Source organism: Mytilus californianus, unplaced genomic scaffold, assembly GCF_021869535.1.
Source record: "Mytilus californianus isolate M0D057914Y unplaced genomic scaffold, xbMytCali1.0.p SCAF_8, whole genome shotgun sequence".
In the NCBI taxonomy this organism is placed as follows: Eukaryota; Metazoa; Mollusca; class Bivalvia; order Mytilida; family Mytilidae; genus Mytilus; species Mytilus californianus.
In genome coordinates, this window is record NW_026262734.1 from 20,593,689 (window position 1) to 20,614,709 (window position 21,021).

Sequence of the window (21,021 nt, forward strand, 5' to 3'; positions counted from 1 at the left end):
CATGAATTAACATTAATCTCGTCTGACTTTCACACCAAACGAGCATATACTTGAAACTTGCTTGAACTGGTTGGTTCCACGTGAATCTTATGATAATAGTTCATGCATAAATCAACGGAATTTGGTACACGTTGAATTCACGTAAATTTTTATAATAAGATTATTCAAATAATATCTTTATTCTAAATTTAATTAAAATCATGAAAAATACCTCCAAATGTTTGTAAAGTTCACGTGAAAATAACATGAAAAATTTCACGTGTGGTTCATTTGAATTACTGAGTTTTTAACTCCATCATTTAAGACAATGGTGGTGTCATCGCTGCATCCATGCAGAAATAGAGTACTTTAAAAATTTGATTCAGTTAACAGATTTATAATTGCTTGGTTTTTGATGGTTGTTTAACGTTCAGTGGCAAATAGTTCATGCATGTTCGGGACGATACAATACAATTTGGAAAACAGTTGTTTATAAAAGACAAATTTGATGCACCAGTCAAAAACGGTTAAACATTCTGTTAGTTGTGAAAATTATGAGGGAAAATAATGATCCTGATAAAATACACATTCTAAAAAATAAAATAACAAAACTCAAAGAAAAATTCAAACTTAAAAGTCCCTTATCAAATGACGAAATCATAAGCTCAAATACATCGAAAGAATGATAAACAGCCGTCATATTCTTGACTTGGTACATACATTAGTATAGTGTACTCTACGTGGTGTAAATGTGTGAGTTGGTTGGTTGAGCAAGTCGGACAAACCTTGCAAACTGTATGCAAAATTTCACAAAGTTCAACAGTCTGTCATTTGTGGAAAATTATTTACAAAACAAATCTTGAGATCATATACTCATTCTTTATAAGTAAAGCAAACCGCGAAATATAAAAGTTCCAGCTTGAAATTCCACATGTAGGAGATGTAAGCCGGAGTCTGTACACTGCGTTCCTTTTATATGTTATCAAAATGCCTAATCCAGCAACCTGTCATGAACAAAAAATAAAGAAAATCCAGACGACATGCGTACCTTTAATATGAGTAGTAACACCAGGTAAATAATTTAAACCTGAAGCAAAAAGACTGTAGTCCTAAATAATTAGCCGTATGTATAAACCCTATGTATATATGTCAAGTGCGGGATTGACGGTCGAACGGACACGGTTGAAACAATATGATGATATGTGCTCTATTGGAATTTTGGTGACAAAACATATTTTTGAATATGCAGTTCATATAATGGAATGGTAATTTGGAGATCTAAAATGAAGTAGCAATGTAAGCAAGCTACCATTTCCGTCATTTTGTCTTTGGTGGAAAGTTGATTAATTGGCAATCTTACCGCATCTCCTTATTTCATTATGGTTTGAATTTTCTCAAGAAGAACAAAAGTTTTAAGACTTAACAAATATGTACTAAGAGACTGAAATATTACTGTGATAATTATACTACACATACTTTCCAATTTAGGGGACCAACGTTTACTAAAACTACAAATTAGAAATAAAAAGATACTCGTCCAATTAGCATTAGTCACAATTTTCTTGAGGTCTTTGGTTTTGATGTCGTTAAATGTCCAGATGTTGCTATCTTATAAATTGCATATCCCATATCTCCATTTATCATTATAACAGCCAACTTTTGTACAAAAAACATGTACCATATATTTTTTTGTTTTATTTGTACTTGTCCTTTTACAAATAAAGGCTCATGTTACCCCACTTCCATAATGAGAAAGCGGTCGATTGCTTTGAAAAAATTAGAGGCAATGATTTAAATTTTAACAATTAAAGTTATAAGTGACGGGTGTAAATTATAGGATTGATTGTTGGTTGCTTAACGTCCAGTGGCAAATAGTTCATGCATGTTCAGGACGAGAACAAGTTAACAATAAATACAATAGCTAGGTTTTGTAATAGAGGCCATCTGGGATGATGGTCGAGAAAATTTGGACTGACACTGGAAAATGAGGGTATATTGGATAGGGACAGACATTTTGTTTCGCAACAGGCCACCTACGGACCTCTCAAAGAGTTGTTTCAAAGGTTCTTAATGTTCAAAGAGCGTAGAACTCTCTTTACACGAGGCATCGGATTTAACGTCCCCATTCTGACCGGACGTGGCTGCAAACTTGATACATCCCGCACAGCCAAATGGACGCCCCACTTTGGAAGCATTTTCTGACTGCAGGTCGGAAGAAGACCAACTGACCATATTTCTATTTCCTAGTCATCCTTGGGGTGTAAATTGTAGAATAAAAACAAAATATAAAAATTATGTACATTGTCAGAAATATAAAATTCAATGTATTTGTACTCACTACGAAACAAGTGGAAAGGTCGGCGAGTCTCGCTTTTCATCGTGTTTCTAAAGCTCGTACACATACATTTTATATTACAATGTACATATATATATATAGTATATTTATCCACACAAAGAAATAAAAACACTTCTTTTTACATGTATATAGATATACTTTTATACTTGTTCTAAAAACTCCTTTTAAGACTGTGAAACTCCTCGGGCTTTTCCTGACGCCTAGTATGTGAGCAATATGTCCCTCAGGGCCTCAAAAGGCAACTATGTTTATTCTCTTTCAGTCGTTTTGTCTCCGAACTTGTAAATGTAAATTATTTCCAACTCAAATCACACCAAAAAAACCACACTACCACCGAATACCCATGCAAGCGTAAATTAACACGAATATAAAATCTAAATGATATCAAGATCAAGCTATTTCAGTCTCTTTCTGCCGTTTGAAAAATAATTGGTCAGTCGTTTGCTTGTAAATTTCGAGAGAGAAAAAATTGTAACTGAACCAGTCTGACTAGAGCCAGCCCAAACTATCAACTTGCGTTTATAGACTTTAATCAGACTGTAACGGGACCTGAATTTTTTTTATTTTATTTTTGCCGAATCAAGTTCCCATGTATTTCTCAGCCTACGTTAACTTTCTCAGGCCTCATTCCGATGTTGCTGTCTGCCCTGTGTAGACTTGGTCTATAGGGTTACAAAGCTAGCACTTTATTTTTAAAATGTTTCCGAAACTATATCGGATTTACTCTGTACAAACCAATGATTTTCAGAGACTGTTTACACTTGGAACATAGGGAAAGTTATTCGGCAAAATAAGCAAGTTAAACCACGTTTTTTACATTCCATACTAACAAACTATTTTCTGTATGAGTATCAAAGTCTGCTTATATTGTGCTTTTTCGCCTAATTCTATCCGTATTCTCATTCCGATAAATTTCCTTGTTCCATTTTGCCCGAGCGGTGTTTTTGACGACCATTTTAACACGAATTAATAGTTGTTTTTTCACACATCATCCGAAGTGTCTATAGATTAGATTTCGACTTTCAAAACAAAATTTCATGGCGATACGGCGCGCATCATGAATAAGTATTTATTGCAAAAATAAACCAAGAATAAAATAAAGTGTTAAAACTCAGTCTGTTATGCATAAAAACATATATAAGATAAATCGTGCAGATGCTTAAATATTAAAAAGAAACACAATATTTAAAAGTAAAGTAATACATTTTTAAAGGTTAACAATGAGCAGAAGAATTGCCGGAAAACGATAAAGCAATCTATGTCAAATAAGTTAACCGTTACGTATTGCATCAAAACTCTCAGCACTCTACATCTAGGGAAAGTTACCGTTAAAAATGTCACATAATGAATTACCAAAACTATTTTTTTTATTATTTAATCACTTTGTGATTGCAGAACCTGCTGCATTGGCTTGTATGTGTGAACGTTATTCGATAACGTCAGGAACGATAACTCGTGGCGTAACGTCATTCGGTATCGTGTTACCTTAAGGGGCTTCTTACATAATGACATATACATTTACCCGATAAAATACAAAAAAGTTATCTAAATACTAGTATATACTAGTAAATAAATATAGAATAAAGGTCTTTTTATTTTTGATACTGAATGTATCAACGTGACAGTAAAATACCAGGTGAGCCCGAAAGTGAAAACGATCACATTGATTTTAGGAAAGCACCGTAAGCAGACGCTTATTTTAAGGCAAAGAGTCTGTAGGCTGACTGTAAATTATCTGAAAGCTCATTTCTTGTCGACTTCATAATTATTTCAAACATTTAAATGGTTGGGCTATTTACTTTCGCTTTTAGTTGTTTTTTCAAAGTCATGTCATTTATTTTTCAACACGGACCAGAAATATGAAACATTGAAGGCCCTGCGTTTACCTGTAGAGGCGGATTTAGGGGGGCAGCCGGCCGGGTCACCCCTTATAAAGGTTAAATTGATGGTTAATGCAGACTTTTTACCTGTTCCACTTCAAACTTTGTCTAGTTTGGGAGCCCCTGGCACCCCCTTTTTTCAAATCCTGGATCAGCATCTGAATTTGTTCGCTTATTTGTTTTTTGATCTAAGAATAGTTCATAGCTGCCTATACATTGACAATGAAACCACATCTCCTTAATTTTATAGGATGGTCCCACAAAAATATTTCATTTTTTCCCTAGCTTCTCTCATGCGACAGTGGTATCTTTTTGGTCACTATTTGAGTGTTGCGTCTTAATATGAATTGTAACACTTAATAGTGACTGAACAGGTTGAACAAATACTTCTCAAGAAACAGAAAGAGAAGACAACTTGAAACAGCACCGGACTATTTATAATTACAAACTCAGATCGGAAAAGTAAGGAAAGCTATCAATGATACTGCGGATAACGCAAACTTTTTAAAGTTTATCGGTTTTTTTGTACATTTTCTGTTCAAAATTTCACACAATCATTCAGAAAAGCTAAACTAACTTTACTGAAACAAAGACAAGTGTTTCATTTACCAAAAACTCGTGTGTTTCTGCGCAAAAATCACGCGTGATTTTGGGAATGAAAGGGAAAGTAGATCCTTACGGGGTGCACTCGCGAATGTCAATTGCGAACTGACCCAATAGTTTTTTATCACGACCAGTCCACTGATACTGACATTATCAGCGAGTACACATCAAAGTAAAAATGCACAAATTACCGATAAAAGGGTATACAAAATGAAACAACACTATAAAAACCTCATGTGTCCGAATCGCATCTCTGGATCCACCCACACAAGGAACGACAAAAGCCAAAAACCTGAAAGCTGGATGCACATATACCGAACCACGTCAAGAGGCATACGAACAAATGGAACATAATAGTACAAAGACAGATAAAGGTAAAACTGTAAAGTAGATAAAAATGCTACACAGAGTCAGAACCTATAATTTATAACTCAAGACCATCCTGTATTATTTGTTAAGTAGACACTGAATATTATATTGGGTCTTGGTACTTTCCAATGAACTTTTTGAGAAAAAGAACGAGATGTTCTTTTACAAAACCCTGGCTCATTATCTTTTTGCTCACGCACCGGTAACGTTTAACAACTCTAGAGTAGCAGCAGCAAGCTCCTGAAAATCGTATGAGTTGAGAAATGTATACTCCATACGCAGATAAAGTTGGTAAATCGCTGCTTAGATGAGGAAAATTTATAATTTCGAAATTGAAATCATCTCGTTTGTCATAGAGGACCGCTGTAGTCAAATTCGGGGTATATGTATAAGCTGTTTACGTGGTGTCTGTAATCTCTAAATCATGACTATTAATGGGATCCAATCAGAAAAGTTTGAATTGTTAATGGAAAGAACACCTTCAATACATCTGACTGTATGTAAAATTAAATGATATATCTTCTTTATTCTAACCCTTACGAAAACAAAAGCGTTCACATTAAGATATGTCCATGGGAAGACAACCAGACCCCCCTCTCGATTCAATCATTTGTGGATGCATTACGCATTATTTATACAAAAGATATCTACTTTCCGACAATTTATGCTCCTGGAGTCCTTAATAACTTGGATGCCTAATTACATGCAGCATTGAAAATCGGTCTAAATATTGATATATATTATATATATCACCAAAAAAATATAAAAGCATTAATTTACGTTCTTAGTAAGTAATTACACGCTTCGACCAAATTACAAGTATATCAATTGGTAAAAGAAATGCTGTTTTATGATTATTAAGTCTGGTCACGCCTTTTCTTTCACGATCAAAATAATGCGTTGGATGATCTTTCAGGATCAATTTTGATTAAAAACCAACATAAATATACTTTTTCAAGTAATAATATACGTTTATTTTACTGGACTATCTGACACAAATAAGATTAGGTTTCAAATATATAATAATATATTGGAATGTGACCATTCTAGATACAAAACGTGATTTTTTTCTTAATGATTCTCAAAGAATTGTGAGACGCCTTTTGTGTTTTCTTAAAAAGTACTGCATAAATTTTCCCTAACTTAGTGCACAGTATTATTAAGGAAGTTGAATCATTTTGACAGACATATTTTTCTTTCTGATTTGTTCCACCTTATGAAAATACAGCAGATTTTTCACAGATTTTGAAGTAGAATTACAAGTTAATTGCATTCACGATCCGATCGCAATGCTTGACCACCATTAGTTATTCTTTCACGATCATTTCTCTAGATATACAAAATGACACCCGAGTTATTATTATTACGATAGTGTAATGTCATAATCAGGCAGGGGCTTTTTTCACAAAAATCTTATGACAAAACTTATACTGAGATGTTTATGACTTGAGAGTATTTTTTCTTCTAATATTTTTTTGTGAAGTTGATATGGAACGCCATCACTACCTTATGAGAAGAAACCACAATAGCATGATGTCAATGCTGCTTACATCATGTCAAAACACTATTACATGATATGAATGCTTCATTACATGATGTGATAACTTCTTTACATGATGTGAAAACTTCATTACCGTGCTGTGGTTACTTCTTTACATGATATGAACATTTCATTACAGGATGCGAAACGTTCTTTACGTGATGATAAAAGTCATTATGTCGTATTTCTATAACATGGGACAAAAAGATATACGTTGTAATGTCAAATGAGTATTACATGGTAAGAAACACATATGACGTTATGTTCACATTTCAATCATTATGTCAAAACATATTTATAAGAACACGAAACCTCTCGGACGTTATTACACATGCATTTTATAGAAGGAAAAGACATAAGGGTATCGGAAATGAAAAGTAGGCATAAGGGTTTATATCAAGGGAGCACATTCCGACCGCAGGGACTCGGTTAGCAGATTAGAATTTTGTTTATCAATGTTTTCAATTTTGTTCATATTAACTGTTTGTTAAGTGAATTGTATAACATTACTAACATATTTAACGGAAAATTAAGTCAATTCTTTCCTTAATAACTGAGCGGTAGGTGTTTTCACCACCGAACACCACCGAACACATTAAAATACAATCTGACACACCTAAATATATTGTTTTCATTTTTATTTATATATTTGACTTACCTTCTGAACGAGGATGAATATGTTATTTGGCAATCGCCAATGGCAGTCAGCAGGGTTTAAGAACATTTGTTGTTCGACCTGTTAGTCAAATGCGTTTTGTTAAAATATACTTTTTCACTTTTTTGGTCTTTTGGAAAATGTTGTTTGTGCTGTATTTAGACCCCTCTAACAAGAAATTTGTTTTGCATGCACACGTATAAAAATTGCGGTTTTTATCCAACGCAATCATAGGTTTGAACGTTGTTTTCAATTTAGACTTGTTTATATTTTTTCGTGTGGGCTTGTATTATATTTGCCTTCGGGTTTATATCATCCGTTCATCCTATTTTGACTCCTCAAAATTCAGGAATCTATCCTAAATTGAGGTAAATTGTATGGCTTTCCAAATACCGTTTCGATTCCTAACATCACTGAAGAGACATTAATTGTCGAAATCCGGATATGGTGTACAAAAACCTTTGCACCTTTTGTTTGCGGTATAACATCTTTTCCGCAAGTTTATTGTTTTCTGTTTAGTATTAAATTTATATTTAAGATCCATTTATTACATCGGTGATCCGTTTATTTGGCAATCGCCAATGGCAGTCAGCAGGGTTTAAGAACATTTGTTGTTCGACCTGTTAGTCAAATGCGTTTTGTTAAAATATACTTTTTCACTTTTTTGGTCTTTTGGAAAATGTTGTTTGTGCTGTATTTAGACCCCTCTAACAAGCAATTTGTTTTGCATGCACACGTATAAAAATTGCGGTTTTTATCCAACGCAATCATAGGTTTGAACGTTGTTTTCAATTTAGACTTGTTTATACATATATATATATACAAATTAATAAGAAATGATAACAAGAAAACCAAAAAGAACAGTCATACAGGGCTGTTGTCAGAACAGTACACTTTCAAGTCTAACATTTTTTTAAATATAATTATTGTGATAATTTCACATTAAATAAAATGTTTTAACTTATTTGAACAATTTATTTCTAATAATTGAAAAATAAAGACCATAAGATAATATACAATGAAATACAGACAATGTAAATCCGAATATACTGCTGGATCCGGAAGCGTTATTTTTTAATTTTGATTCTCAACTTTAACATCACTAATGCACATAAAAATGTGAAAAACATGACAATAGGATTACATTTTACGTAATTTAATCGATTTGATTGTTTTATTGTGTAACATTACTGTTTTTCCTAAGGTTAGTGATCTTTTTGGATGTTCGGTGGTGTTCGGCGGTGTGCGGTGGTGTAAAGACCCAACATAGCAAAAAACAAAACAAAAAAACTTTCAAGACGTCATAATTATTTGGGCTATGCAGTATGAATAGTTGCCATGTCAGATTATATCCTCCATGTCCTCCTACCCCTCCCCTACAAAAATATGAAATGATTGTCCCCAAACTATCAGTGTTTTTTTCATGAAGGAATTGACTTTCTGGTTAGACATCGTCCATGCATGCACATATTATCACATCAAGGATTTATATAGTAAACAAGACGGATTTAGGGGGGAAGGTGTCTCGGCACCCCTTTATGGAGATTCATACTCATAGATGATATTTGCATAGAGACTTTTTACAAGTATCACTTGAAACGATGGCTTACCAACCCCTGCCCCCCCCCCCCCCCCCCCCTTTTTTCAAAATCCTGGATCCGAACCTGATAAATATTTGACCACTAATGGCATAATTTATAACAAAACAATTTACGAAAAACAAATATGACAGACATGAACAGTACTGACTTGGGACATGTCCATAACTTAAGTTGATCACAGAATGTTTAATCTGGTAAACTCCGGTATAAAAATACTTCTTCAGATAATGATATTGTCACTGAGTAATCCAAATAGTTTACCTGTTGATGAACACCCAAGGAGCTCCTCGTACTGTATTAATGTCATTTCAACGAGTATTATTTTTGATATTCAATTGCGTATATGATAAAGGTTGCATTTCTGTAAATATTGACAATGCAATTTCCCATAGGAACTCCTTTTACGGCTAAAACTGTACCACTTTTACTATGAAGTTTTGAACAAAATCTTATCCTAGAATTGAAAGTTCATATGCACTACAATTTTTTTCAAAGGTCAAAATATAGGGCTGTGCGGCATATTTTCAACGTTTATATGCCCTGAACTTTTCGGAGTTTAAACTAACACTAATTTTCTTAACTACCCCTACCTCGAATGAAGGGTTACCACAGATTTCAATGTAAACAATATGCACATGTATATTTACTGGTAACATTCCCAAGTTATGTCTCTATGAGATGGAACACAGAGAGCATAACTGGGAACCAGTATGTAAACAAAATTAATTTTCTATGAATATTCTAAATCTCCCCAAAAGAGGCGTGGTTTGAGAAACAGCTGTATTTACAAAGTGCAACCTATAAGTATAATTCATTTACTGCTTAAACTTTAATATACTACAAAAACAAATATTTTTGATTCAACTTAATTTTAAATACAGAAAAAATAAAGAGACTTACATTCACAAAAAGTGAAACTGTCACTATTTTTAACATGTAATACTTTTATCTAAAATGATATTTGCTGAAAAAGGAAAATATATAAATGCACCCGGAATTCCTCATCAACAAGAACTGTTCTACATCATGATCACAGCTCATTTAGAACTGTTGTACCCTAAAAAAACAGATTCCGACAGTTCTAACTTTACGGCATGAGAAAGATGTTTGCAATGTCAAGTTCAGTTGCTGACTTTGGCAATATTTCTCTAAATTTGTTCTTTTTGTCAGAAATACAACCACATATCATACTTCAAATGATAGACCACTTGGGTTAAACAAGTTTGAGTTATACAAATCAACGAACGGTTTTAGCTTTACGATTATAACGCCTGTGTCTTGGTTCTGGCTGTGACTATCGTACTAACAGGTTCTGTATATCTATCACTTAAACTACAGGATCCATGACATGGTAGGTTCATTAAGAGTCAGAGAAGGTATGGATTTTTTGGTTTATGGTGAAGAAATGGGTGTTAAATCAAATAATGAGCGGCGCCCGTCGCTTTTTCGACGAATAAAGTTCCATAACTCATCAGAAATTTATAAAAAAAAAACTAAAAGGAGCTTATTTTAATAGATATAAACCAGTCACCAAAGTTTCATGAAAACTGCTCAAAGCATTTTTGAGTTATTGTCCGAAAAAATTCCCCTTTTTCATGAATAAAGTCCCAATACTCCAAAATGTAAAATCAGAAACTTTATAAAAATTGAAAGGGAACTTATGTCAATATATGTAAACAATTCACTAAAGTTTCATCAAAATTGGTTAAAGAATTTTTGAGTTCATGTTGTCCGACATGTTGACGACGGACGGACGGACAACGGTATACCACATTAATACGTCCCGTAAACGGGTGTATAAAAACAAAACAATGTAAGCAAAATCAAAATTTGACGGGTGGGGCATTGAATTTAGGGGGGAAGGTGTCTCGGCACCCCTTTATGGAGATTCATACCATAGATGATAAATAAAATTGAGAATGGAAATGGGGAATGTGTCAAAAAGACAACAACCCGACCATAGAGCAGACAACAGCTGAAGGCCACCAATGGGTCCTCAATGCAGCGAGAAACTCCCGCACCCGGAGGCGTCCTTCAGCTGGCCCATAAACAAATAAGTATACTAGTTCAGTGATAATGGACGTCAGACTAAACTCCAAATTATACACAGGAAATTAAAATTAAAAATGATACAAGACTAACGAAGTCCAGAGACTCCTGACTTGGGACAGGCGCAAAAATGCGGCGGGGTTAAACATGTTTTTTGAGATCTCAACCCTCCCCCTATACCTCTAGCCAATGTAGAAAAAACTAACGCACAACAGTACACACAGTAAAACTCAGTATAAGAGAAGTCCGAGTCCGATGTCAGATAGGAAACAAAAGAAAATAAACAAAATGACAATAATACATAAATAACAACAGACTACTAGCAGTTAGTGACATGCCAGCTCCAGACCTCAATTAGACTGATTGAAAGATTATGTCTTCATCATATGCATATTAATATAAATGCATAGACTTTTTACAAGTATCACTTGAAACGATGGCTTACCAGCCCCAGCCCCCCCCCCCCTTTTTTTTCAAAATCCTGGATCCGCACCTGATAAATCTTTGACCACGTCAATATTTTTCTGTAACTACTCGATTTTAGTGAATGTATCTGATAAGAAACCAGTCAGTTATGTTCCCTAATTTGTGAAGAAAATTTCCTTTTTTCCTTTCATTATGTATGAGGGATTATCGTTGTAATAAACGTAACAATTGGGAAATTTCCGGATGACAGATATATCTCCCATTTCGTCTATGTTATTCAAAAACGACACGTTTGCCAGTTATATGAAAATAAGATGTAGTATGATTGCCAATGAGACAACTATCCACCAAAGATCAGATGAAGTGGATGTAAGCAATTATAGTATGCCATTGGTCTATAACAATGAGAAAAATCCACACCGTATAGTCGGTTATTTAAGGCCCCGAAATGAAAATTATGAAGCAATTCAATTGAAAAAACTAATGGCATAATTTATAACAAAACAATTTACGAAAAACAAATATGACAGACATGAACAGTACTGACTTGGGACATGTACATAAAGAATGTGGCGGGGTTAAATATATTTGTAAGTGGCCAACTCTCCTCTAACCTTGGACATCGGTGTAACAGCACAATATAAGAACAAACTATAAAAATAAGTTGAAAAGAGCATAACTCATCAGATCGATACAAAGCGGAAAAACATCTAACAAAAACACAAACCGGACGTGGCAGGGTATTTATACATTCCTAACAAAACAAAAAAAGAAACAAGAGGCTCTCAAGAGCCTGAATCGCTCACCTGTATTTCAGAGGAGAAGATTTTTAAATGTTAGCAAACTTGATGAACAAATTGTTTTTGAGATATAAGCCAAAAACTGCATTTGACCCTTATGTTCTATTTTTAGCCATGGCGGCCATGTTTGTCGATGGATAAAACTGCGGATACAATTTATAAACAAGATACCCTAAGGCACATTTAGTTAAAGTTTGAAGGTAATTGGCCCAGTAGTGTTAAAGGAGAAGATTTTTAAATGTTAGCAAACTTTATGAACAAATTGTGTAAAATTGTCTTTAAAGGGCAATAACTCCTTAAGGGGTCAATTGACAATTATGGTCATACTAACTTTTTTGTAGATCTTACTTTGCTGAACATTATTGCTGCTTACAGTTTATATATATCTATAATAATATTTAAAATAATAACAAAAAACTGCAAAATTTTGTTAAAACTACCAATTCGGTGGCAGCAACCCAACAATGGGTTGTTCGATTCGTCTGAAAATTTCAGAGCTGATAGATCTTGACCAATTGAACAATTTTACCTATGTCAGATTTGCTCTAAAAGCTTAGTTTTTGAGATATAAGCCAAAAACTGCATTTGAAACCTATGTTCTATTTTTAGCCATGACGGCCATGTTTGTCAATGGATCAAAACTTCGGATACAATTTATAAACTAGATACCATAAGGAACATTTAGTTAAAGTTTGAAGGTATTTAGCCAAGTAGTTTCAGAGGAGAAGATTTTTGAAATAGTTTACGACGACAGACGACTATAGACGACGACGACGACAGATGACGGACGACGACGGTCGCCAAGTGATGCCATGAACTCACATGGGGCCCTTTGGGCCCCGGTGAGCTAAAAAAACTACAGCCCTTAGAAAAATCGCAGTTACTGAGTGACAGTTCATTCGTAGCCAATAACAATTAAAAAAAACATCATGTATCTAAGACTAAAATATCAATAAGTACATATCTAACATCCAATGGATTTATTGTAATGACGTTATTAACAGACAGAGAAAAACATGACCTTGTGCAATGCCAAAATATAGGTATCGACAGATTGCAGTACCGTGAAAGTGCATATGTGTATAACAAAAATATTTAGTATGGTTTTAATTTACTGATAATAAAATCAATATTTCTACCAATAAAAACAATATTCAAAGATCTAATTACAGTGTGTTAATTGGTAACCTTTCAGAATAAGTCTATTTAAATGATTGATAAGTTAACCCGATCGTATCTAAATTTACAGGCTCGGTAAAACAACATCACGGAAAAATTTAGGATGTGCTATTCTGTTTGAAATATGTTGTCTACATGTATAGACAAACTTGCAAACAATTCTTTGTATCTTTAGAAGAATTTAAAGGTTTTAAGTAACTTGTGGAAACAAAATCCCTGACTTAATAATTTACCAGTAACACATAGATTACGCTCATTGTGATCCAAAACGTCTCTACAGACACGGACATAGCTAACCAGTTGGGATATATAAACACCGTTAGACGGTGTCAAAGTAGCATCACCATCCAAAAAAGGAAAATTAACAATAGGGAAAGAAAAGTCATCCCTTTTATCGTAAATTTTTGTGTACAGTTTCTGGTTTCTAGTTACGTTGCTTTCGCCGAAATTTTTTTTTTACCTAAATAAACCGATAGATGAGTGAGTGTGTCGTTGAACAGAAAATTAATACATGCTTCTGATAAAATAATCATTTAGAAGGACATGTGTGCCTTTGTAAGGTATGTAGTCACATAGAAATATTTTTAATTATTTCTATTTAAATAAGGGTAGGCTATTGAAAATGGCGACTAAGATCCTTTTAGATTTTTTAGAATACGGATATGAATAGTGAACTGCACATTTCTAGAAAACAACGACATGTTGATGCCAACGTTTAATACGTTACTAATATAATACAAATAGACCGGAAATACGTAAAAAAAATGATAAAAACATTGATAAACAAAATTTTATTCTGCTAACCGAGTCACTGTGATCGGCATGTGTTCCTCAAGGCGGTCTTACCTAGGCCTATTCTTTCAAGAATTTGATTTACACTCGCCATGCCTACTTTTCCCCTTATGCCCTTTCTTTCTATAAAATTTAATGTACTAACGTCCGAGAGGTTCCGTGTTCTTATGTTTTGGCATAATGAAGTTTTACATAACGTCATGTGTTTCTTACCATGTAATACCCATTTGACATTACAATGTATATCTTTTTGCCCCATGTTATAGAAATACGACATAATGACTTTTATCATCACGTAAAGAAAGTTTCGCATCATGTAATGAAATGTTCATATCATGTAAAGAAGTAACCACATCACGTAACGATGAATTCACATCATGTAAAGAAGTTACCTAATCACGTAATGAAGTTTTCACATCATATAAAGAAGTAACCACATCACGTAGTGAAGTTTTCACATCATGTAAAGAAGGAACCACATCAAGTAATGAAGTTATTATATCATGTAATGAAGTATTTATATCATGTAATAGTGTTTTGACATGACGTAAGCAATATTTGCATCATGTCATAGTAGTTTCTTCTTATAAGGCAGTGTTGGCGTTCCAAAAGTTGATCACAGAATAATCTGGTAAACTCCGGTATAAAAATACTTCTTCAGATAATGATATTGTCACTGAGTAATCCAAATAGTTTACCTGTTAATGAACACCCAAGGAGCTCCTCGTACTGTATAAATGTCATTTCAGCGAGTATTTATTTTGATATTCAATTGCGTATATGATAAAAGTATAATTCCTTTACTGCTTAAACTTTAATCTATACAAAAACAAATATTTTTGATTCAACTTAATTTTAAATACAGAAAAAATAAAGAGACTTACATTCACCAAAAGTGAAACTGTCACTATTTTTAACATGTAATACTTTTAACTGCTCAAAGCATTTTTGAGTTATTGTCCGAAAAAATCCCCCTTTTTCATGAATATTCAATAAAATCCCAATACTCCAAAATGTAAAATCAGAAATTTTAAAAAATTGAAAGGGAACTTATGTCAATATATGTAAACAATTCACTAAAGTTTCATCAAAACTGGTTAAAGAATTTTTGAGTTATTGTCCGACAGGTTGACGACGGACTGACGGACAACGGTATACCACATTAATACGTCCCGTAAACGGGTGTATAAAAATATAAAAACAAAAGAATGTAAAGGGTGGGGCATTGAATTTATGATGTTAATAAAAATCAGAACGAAAAACAAATCATTTGGATGTTGGCACTACAGAAGCACAAAATAAAGAGCTTCGCCATGAGCACATGATACGCCCGTCGCTTTTTCAAAGAATACTGTTCCATAACTCCTCAATCAAAAATTTATAAAAAAAATTAAAGGGATTTTTTTTTAAAAGATATAAAGCAGGGGCCTATTTATGGAAGCGCTCTTAGGACTAGGACATGTCCTAAGATCATCTTTGGACGTATCTTTGTCCTAAGTGCGTTCATCAAACATGTCGTAACTTGGGAAAAGTCATATGATTCGTCCTAACTTTAGGACATCTAAGAAGTTGTCTTAAGATGGTCTTAGGGTGGTCCTAACTTTAGGATATATATTATGATGGTTAATTTGTAAACAAATACGACCGCCACCTATATATGGAACCCCCTTTTTCAAAATATTTTTCTATTTTCACTTATTGAATGTGTTCTTGCTCTTATCCAAAAGATATAACAAAAAAAGTAGTATATATATGACCATCTCCACGTGGAAAATAAGAATAGAGGAGCATCGTATATAAATTTTATATGAATTTCAGACGACATCGAGTGTGCAAAAACTCAAACTTTAGAATCTATAAACAATTTGAATTATGTGGGATAGCGACCTGGGTTAATCACATTGACATTGTTAAGCAGCGAGTTTTCAATGTGATACATTTAAAACTAATGTCCGACTTCAAACAGAAATGGAATGAAGATTTGCATAGTGACACTACTAGACGAAATGGACCAGGGGGTAACATAAACAAACTACGTACATATAGAACATTTAAACAGGATGTTTATACAGAACTTTACCTAAATAAACTTATTATACCATCACACCGAAGAGCTTATTCTCAGTTTCGCTGCGGTGTTGCCCCAATACGGGTGGAGACAGGACGCTACGAGAGTTTCCCAATAGACCAAAGAACTTGTTTTGTTTTTGACGATAAAATTGAAACGGCGGAGCATGTATTGACTGAATGTCCGTTGTACGGCGATCTTAGAGACGAAATGTATAAGATTTTAAATTTTGAAAACGAAAATTTCAGTCTTTGGCCGAATTCAGTGAAACTTTCATTTATTTTAGCGAATGACAATATTAATGTGATACAAAAATGTGCCAAAACCTGCAAACTTATTTTAGACCGTAGAAGACGTTTTTTATACCGATAATAGATGTAAATAGATATAAAAAGATGTGGTATGAGTGCCATTGAGACAACTCTTCATCCAAGTCAAAATTTATAAAAGTAAACCATTATAGGTCAAAGTACGGTCTTCAACACGGAGCCTTGGCTCACACCGAACAGTAAGCTATAAAGGGCCCCAAAAATTACTAGTGTAAAACCATTCAAACGGGAAAACCAACCGGCAACGGTCTAATCTATATAAAAAACGAGAAACGAGAAACACTTATGTACCACATCAACGAACGACAACTACTGAACATCAGAATCCTGACTTAGGACAGGTGCAAACAAATGCAGCGGGTTTAAACGTTTTAATGGTACCAAACCTTCACCCTTTTTCCGAAACAATAGTGTAACATCACAACATAGAAAGACACACTATAAAATATCAACTGAAATAGCTTAACTCAATCAAAGGACATATTAACACCAGTGAACATACACTGAACAAAGAAATTTGACCTATGATACAATGTAAATACAAAATAAATAAACTAAGGAAGAATAATAAAAGTAACATGTTATATCGGTATGAAATGTTAAACAATTTAAGAAAAACAATATGCTCGAACAAAAATATGCTTTATGATTTACCTATTGTTTTATAATAGCTTTTTGAGAATGTGTAAATACTAGTTCCTTTTTAATCCGTTTCTCTTTTTAGAATGGCATTAATATTTTTTAAAAAGTTTACTTTTTACCATTTGAATTGTGTATACTGTATTATTGATGGTGAGACGTTATTAAATTATTATTGTATTGTATTGTATATATATAAAACACATAAAATAAATGGACATAGGTTGAAATATTAAAGTTTATTTACTTTTTAAAAAAGTTCAGAAAAAGGACCCAAGCGCATGTGATCCGTATTGAAATAACTTATGTATTCCGTATTTTTATGAAAGATGCATAAAGATTTGTCAGAATAAAACCGTAATGCTTCGAATTAAATTCACTCAAAAATATATATTGATTGTTACCGATTTATTAGTTTTCACTGTTACTGCTGTTTACAAATAATTTGCTCAATTATTATATAAAACGTTGTTACATTTTTTGTGATTTTGTTTTTGTTTCATAAAATTTGAATGTACCATTATCAGATAAATATTATTTCTATTCTTTATGATAATACTAATAATATTTCTAATTTTTAATCTTGCAATTATTTACTACTGGTGAAATTCAGTGCATTCTTAAACATTTAACATTTTTAAATTCCTATTTTTCTTTACGCTAACACTTAGGACAGCGGTTAGGACATCTTAGCTAAGATAGCCCTAAGATAGCTTCGATGTGCATGCTGAGACATGTCGTAAGTCGGTCCTAACATTATCCTAATTTATTCCAAAAAGAGGTCTTAGAACAAGTCCAAGGACAGCTTCGATAAACAGGACCCAGTCACCAAAGTTTCATGAAAACTGCTCAAAGCACTTTTGAGTTATTGTCCGAAAACTGGAAAATCCCCCTTTTTTTAATGAATAAAACCCAATAACTTGGAATCGTAAAATCTAAAATTTATAAAAATCGAAAAGGAGCTCACGTCAATAGATATTAACCATTCACCAAAGTTTCATGCAAATTGGTTAAAGCGTTTTTGAGTTACTGTCCGACATGTTGACGACGCACGGACGGACAACGGTATACTATAATACGTCCCGTAAACGGGCATATAAAAATAATGTTTGGGGAAATTAAGCAATAACTTTTATACTTTTAAACAAAACTCTAATATTTTTTTCATGACGCTTCTTTGTGTAAATAATGAGAACATTGGATGTACGTGCGTGACGTGACAGCTAAAACTCCAACGTCATTTAGTATTTGGAACAACACTGGAGATCAAAATTGTCATTTTTGTTGGTGTTTCTTGCTAGAAAAAGTTGATCAAAATCATCCTGAAAGTAAGTTCACATGTTTCAACTCTTTTTTAATCGTGAAACAGATGGTATTCTAGAACGTCTTGTCTTGTTATACGTACCGAAACTTTCGTCCTGATTACTTGCGATAGCCAATAACTTTCATAAGTATGAGTTTGCCAAAACAAATCTGTGCCTAATTTTTTGCATGCTGCCTACAATGGAAAGACATTACAGTATAAATACATGTATGTTCTAATTCGACAATAATTTGAACTACAGAGACGTGCAAAAAGTATTCGGTCACAATGGCGTCGTGTTTACGTTCTTACAGGTGACTGACTTTTAAATGGCCTAACCCCACGTCATTCACGTCACTGAGTATTACTGTACTAACCTTTTAGCGTTGTGCATCAGATGGGCTACCGTCATGTGACGTTTGTTGTCGTCTGCCATTGTTGTTTTGTTAAAAAAAGTAAAATAACAAGATGGGTAGAAAAGGTCAGGAACTGTCAATGGATGTCAAAAACATGATTGTGGAAATGTTCCAGAATGGATTTTCTCGCCGAAAAATCGCTGACATACTTAAAATTCCCAAGTCAACAGTTATTGACAATGTTCGGAAATTTATAGACACAGGTTCTGTGGAGAATAAAACCAAGAAGTGGCCGACCATTGTTTGTAAAACCACGAGACTACCGCAAGCTAGAACGCATTCATTGTAAAGATAAGTCGGAGGAGTTCTTTGTGTGACATAACAAACAAGTTTAATGAAAAAAATTGTGTTCCCGTGTCTAAACGTACCATTCAGCACCATTTACATAAACATGGGTATCACAGGTGTGTAAATAAGAAAAAAATTGTGATCAGGGAAGTCAATCGGAAAAAGGCGTGCATGGTGCAGAGAAAAAAGGAGATGGACGGTTAATAACCACTGGAAAAAGGTTATTTTCTCTGATATGAGCAAAATTATGATTGGACATGATGAACGTGTTTACTTATGGCGAAAAAGAGACGAGGGGTGGAGACCGGACCTTGTTCAACCGCGGACATCAAAAACAAAATATCAAGTCATGATTTGGGGTTGTATTTGCTGGAATGGCGTCGGTACACTAACTCCTGTAGAAGGCAATATTAATGCCGTTAAATATCAAGAAATACTTAATGAACATTTGTGGCCAGTGATAGCTCGGCATTTCCCGGGAGGAAATTATTTTTTCCTGGATGACAACGCCCCTGTCCATCGTGCACGGTCCACCCAAGAGTTTGTAGCTCGGAACGGAATAAACGGTATGAGCTGGCCTGCACAGTCCCCAGACTTGAATATAATAGAAAACGTTTGGTTATATGTAAAAAGAAAACTTCAAACACGTACTGGGATGATTAAATATAAAAATGAATTGTTCCAAGAAATCCACCGTATTTGGGTCAGTATTACCCCGGACTATATTCAGTGCTTATACAAGTCGATTCCGAAGAGGATATTTAATGTAATCAAGCTAAAAGGACACTTAACAAAGTATCAGAGGTAAGTTTTTATTTTTGTTGTATTTCATTTGTTGATCTATTTACAGCACAAGCATGAACTTTGCTACTTTCGTTTTGAAACGTAAACACGCCGCCATTGTGACCGAATACGTTTTGCACGTCTCTGTATTTTAACTGGAGATATTATTTTGAAAATGGTCAACTCCTATTGCGACTTTGCAGAAATTATAAACTATGCAATGGAATTGAGAATGGAAACGGGGAATGTGTCGGAGAGTCACCCGACCAAAGAACAAAAAACAACCCAAGGCCACCAATGGGTCTTCAACGCAGTGACAAAATCCTGCACCCGGAGTCGGGCTTCAGCTGGCCCCTACACAATTATTTATACTAGTTAACCCTTTCACCGATAGCTGCCCAGACAGAAGCTACTCTCAGACGATGGCTTCCCTGGCTACTATTACTCAAGTGGGAGATCTTCATAATAAATGTCAATAAAAACTTGTCTGTAGTATTTTGTTTCTTTATTTTATTCACTAACACCATGTTCACAGTTTTGTTCATGTTTTGATAATTTTTTCTTCATAAAATATTCAAATTTTCAAATTTTCGGCATTATCTAGGTGAAATTCTCAAAATTCTACTTTTTGACCCAAAATCGTAATTTTTTAACCCAAAACGGCAAAATTTTGAAAAATTTAATGAGGCTGTACAATATCCTTACACTGAACGATGTCCATTCCAAGTGTTTTGTACATAAAACGACATTTTATGTCAAAAAAGTATACTAGTTTGGCTTCAATTCTTCCATATTCTTTCAAAAAAAATGTTCCCTCATTTTAAATTCTCGTAAATTCCGTAAATTTCCTCTGATTTTGACACGGTTTTCAACAAACGGAAGCGCCATGTTTACACTTTCATCCGGGTATTCAACAAAGAAAGATAACTCGTGTTTGCACTGTTTTTAGCGGGAAATATGAAAGAG

At 33.9% G+C, this 21,021-nt stretch overlaps 1 protein-coding gene across 3 annotated transcripts in view; it reads right to left on the reverse strand.

The window, feature by feature from the left end:
• Positions 1 to 21,021, reverse strand: part of LOC127710861 (lithostathine-1-alpha-like) — a 420,068-nt gene that overhangs the window by 317,325 nt on the left and 81,722 nt on the right. Inside the window, exon 6 of one of the 3 annotated variants that reach the window (XM_052216822.1) lies at positions 18,671 to 18,763. The exons of the other annotated variants lie outside the window; for them this stretch is intronic. Coding sequence (XP_052072782.1) covers positions 18,671 to 18,763 — 93 coding nt within the window. The remainder of the gene's footprint in view (positions 1 to 18,670; positions 18,764 to 21,021) is intronic. 3 annotated transcript variants of the gene reach the window in all.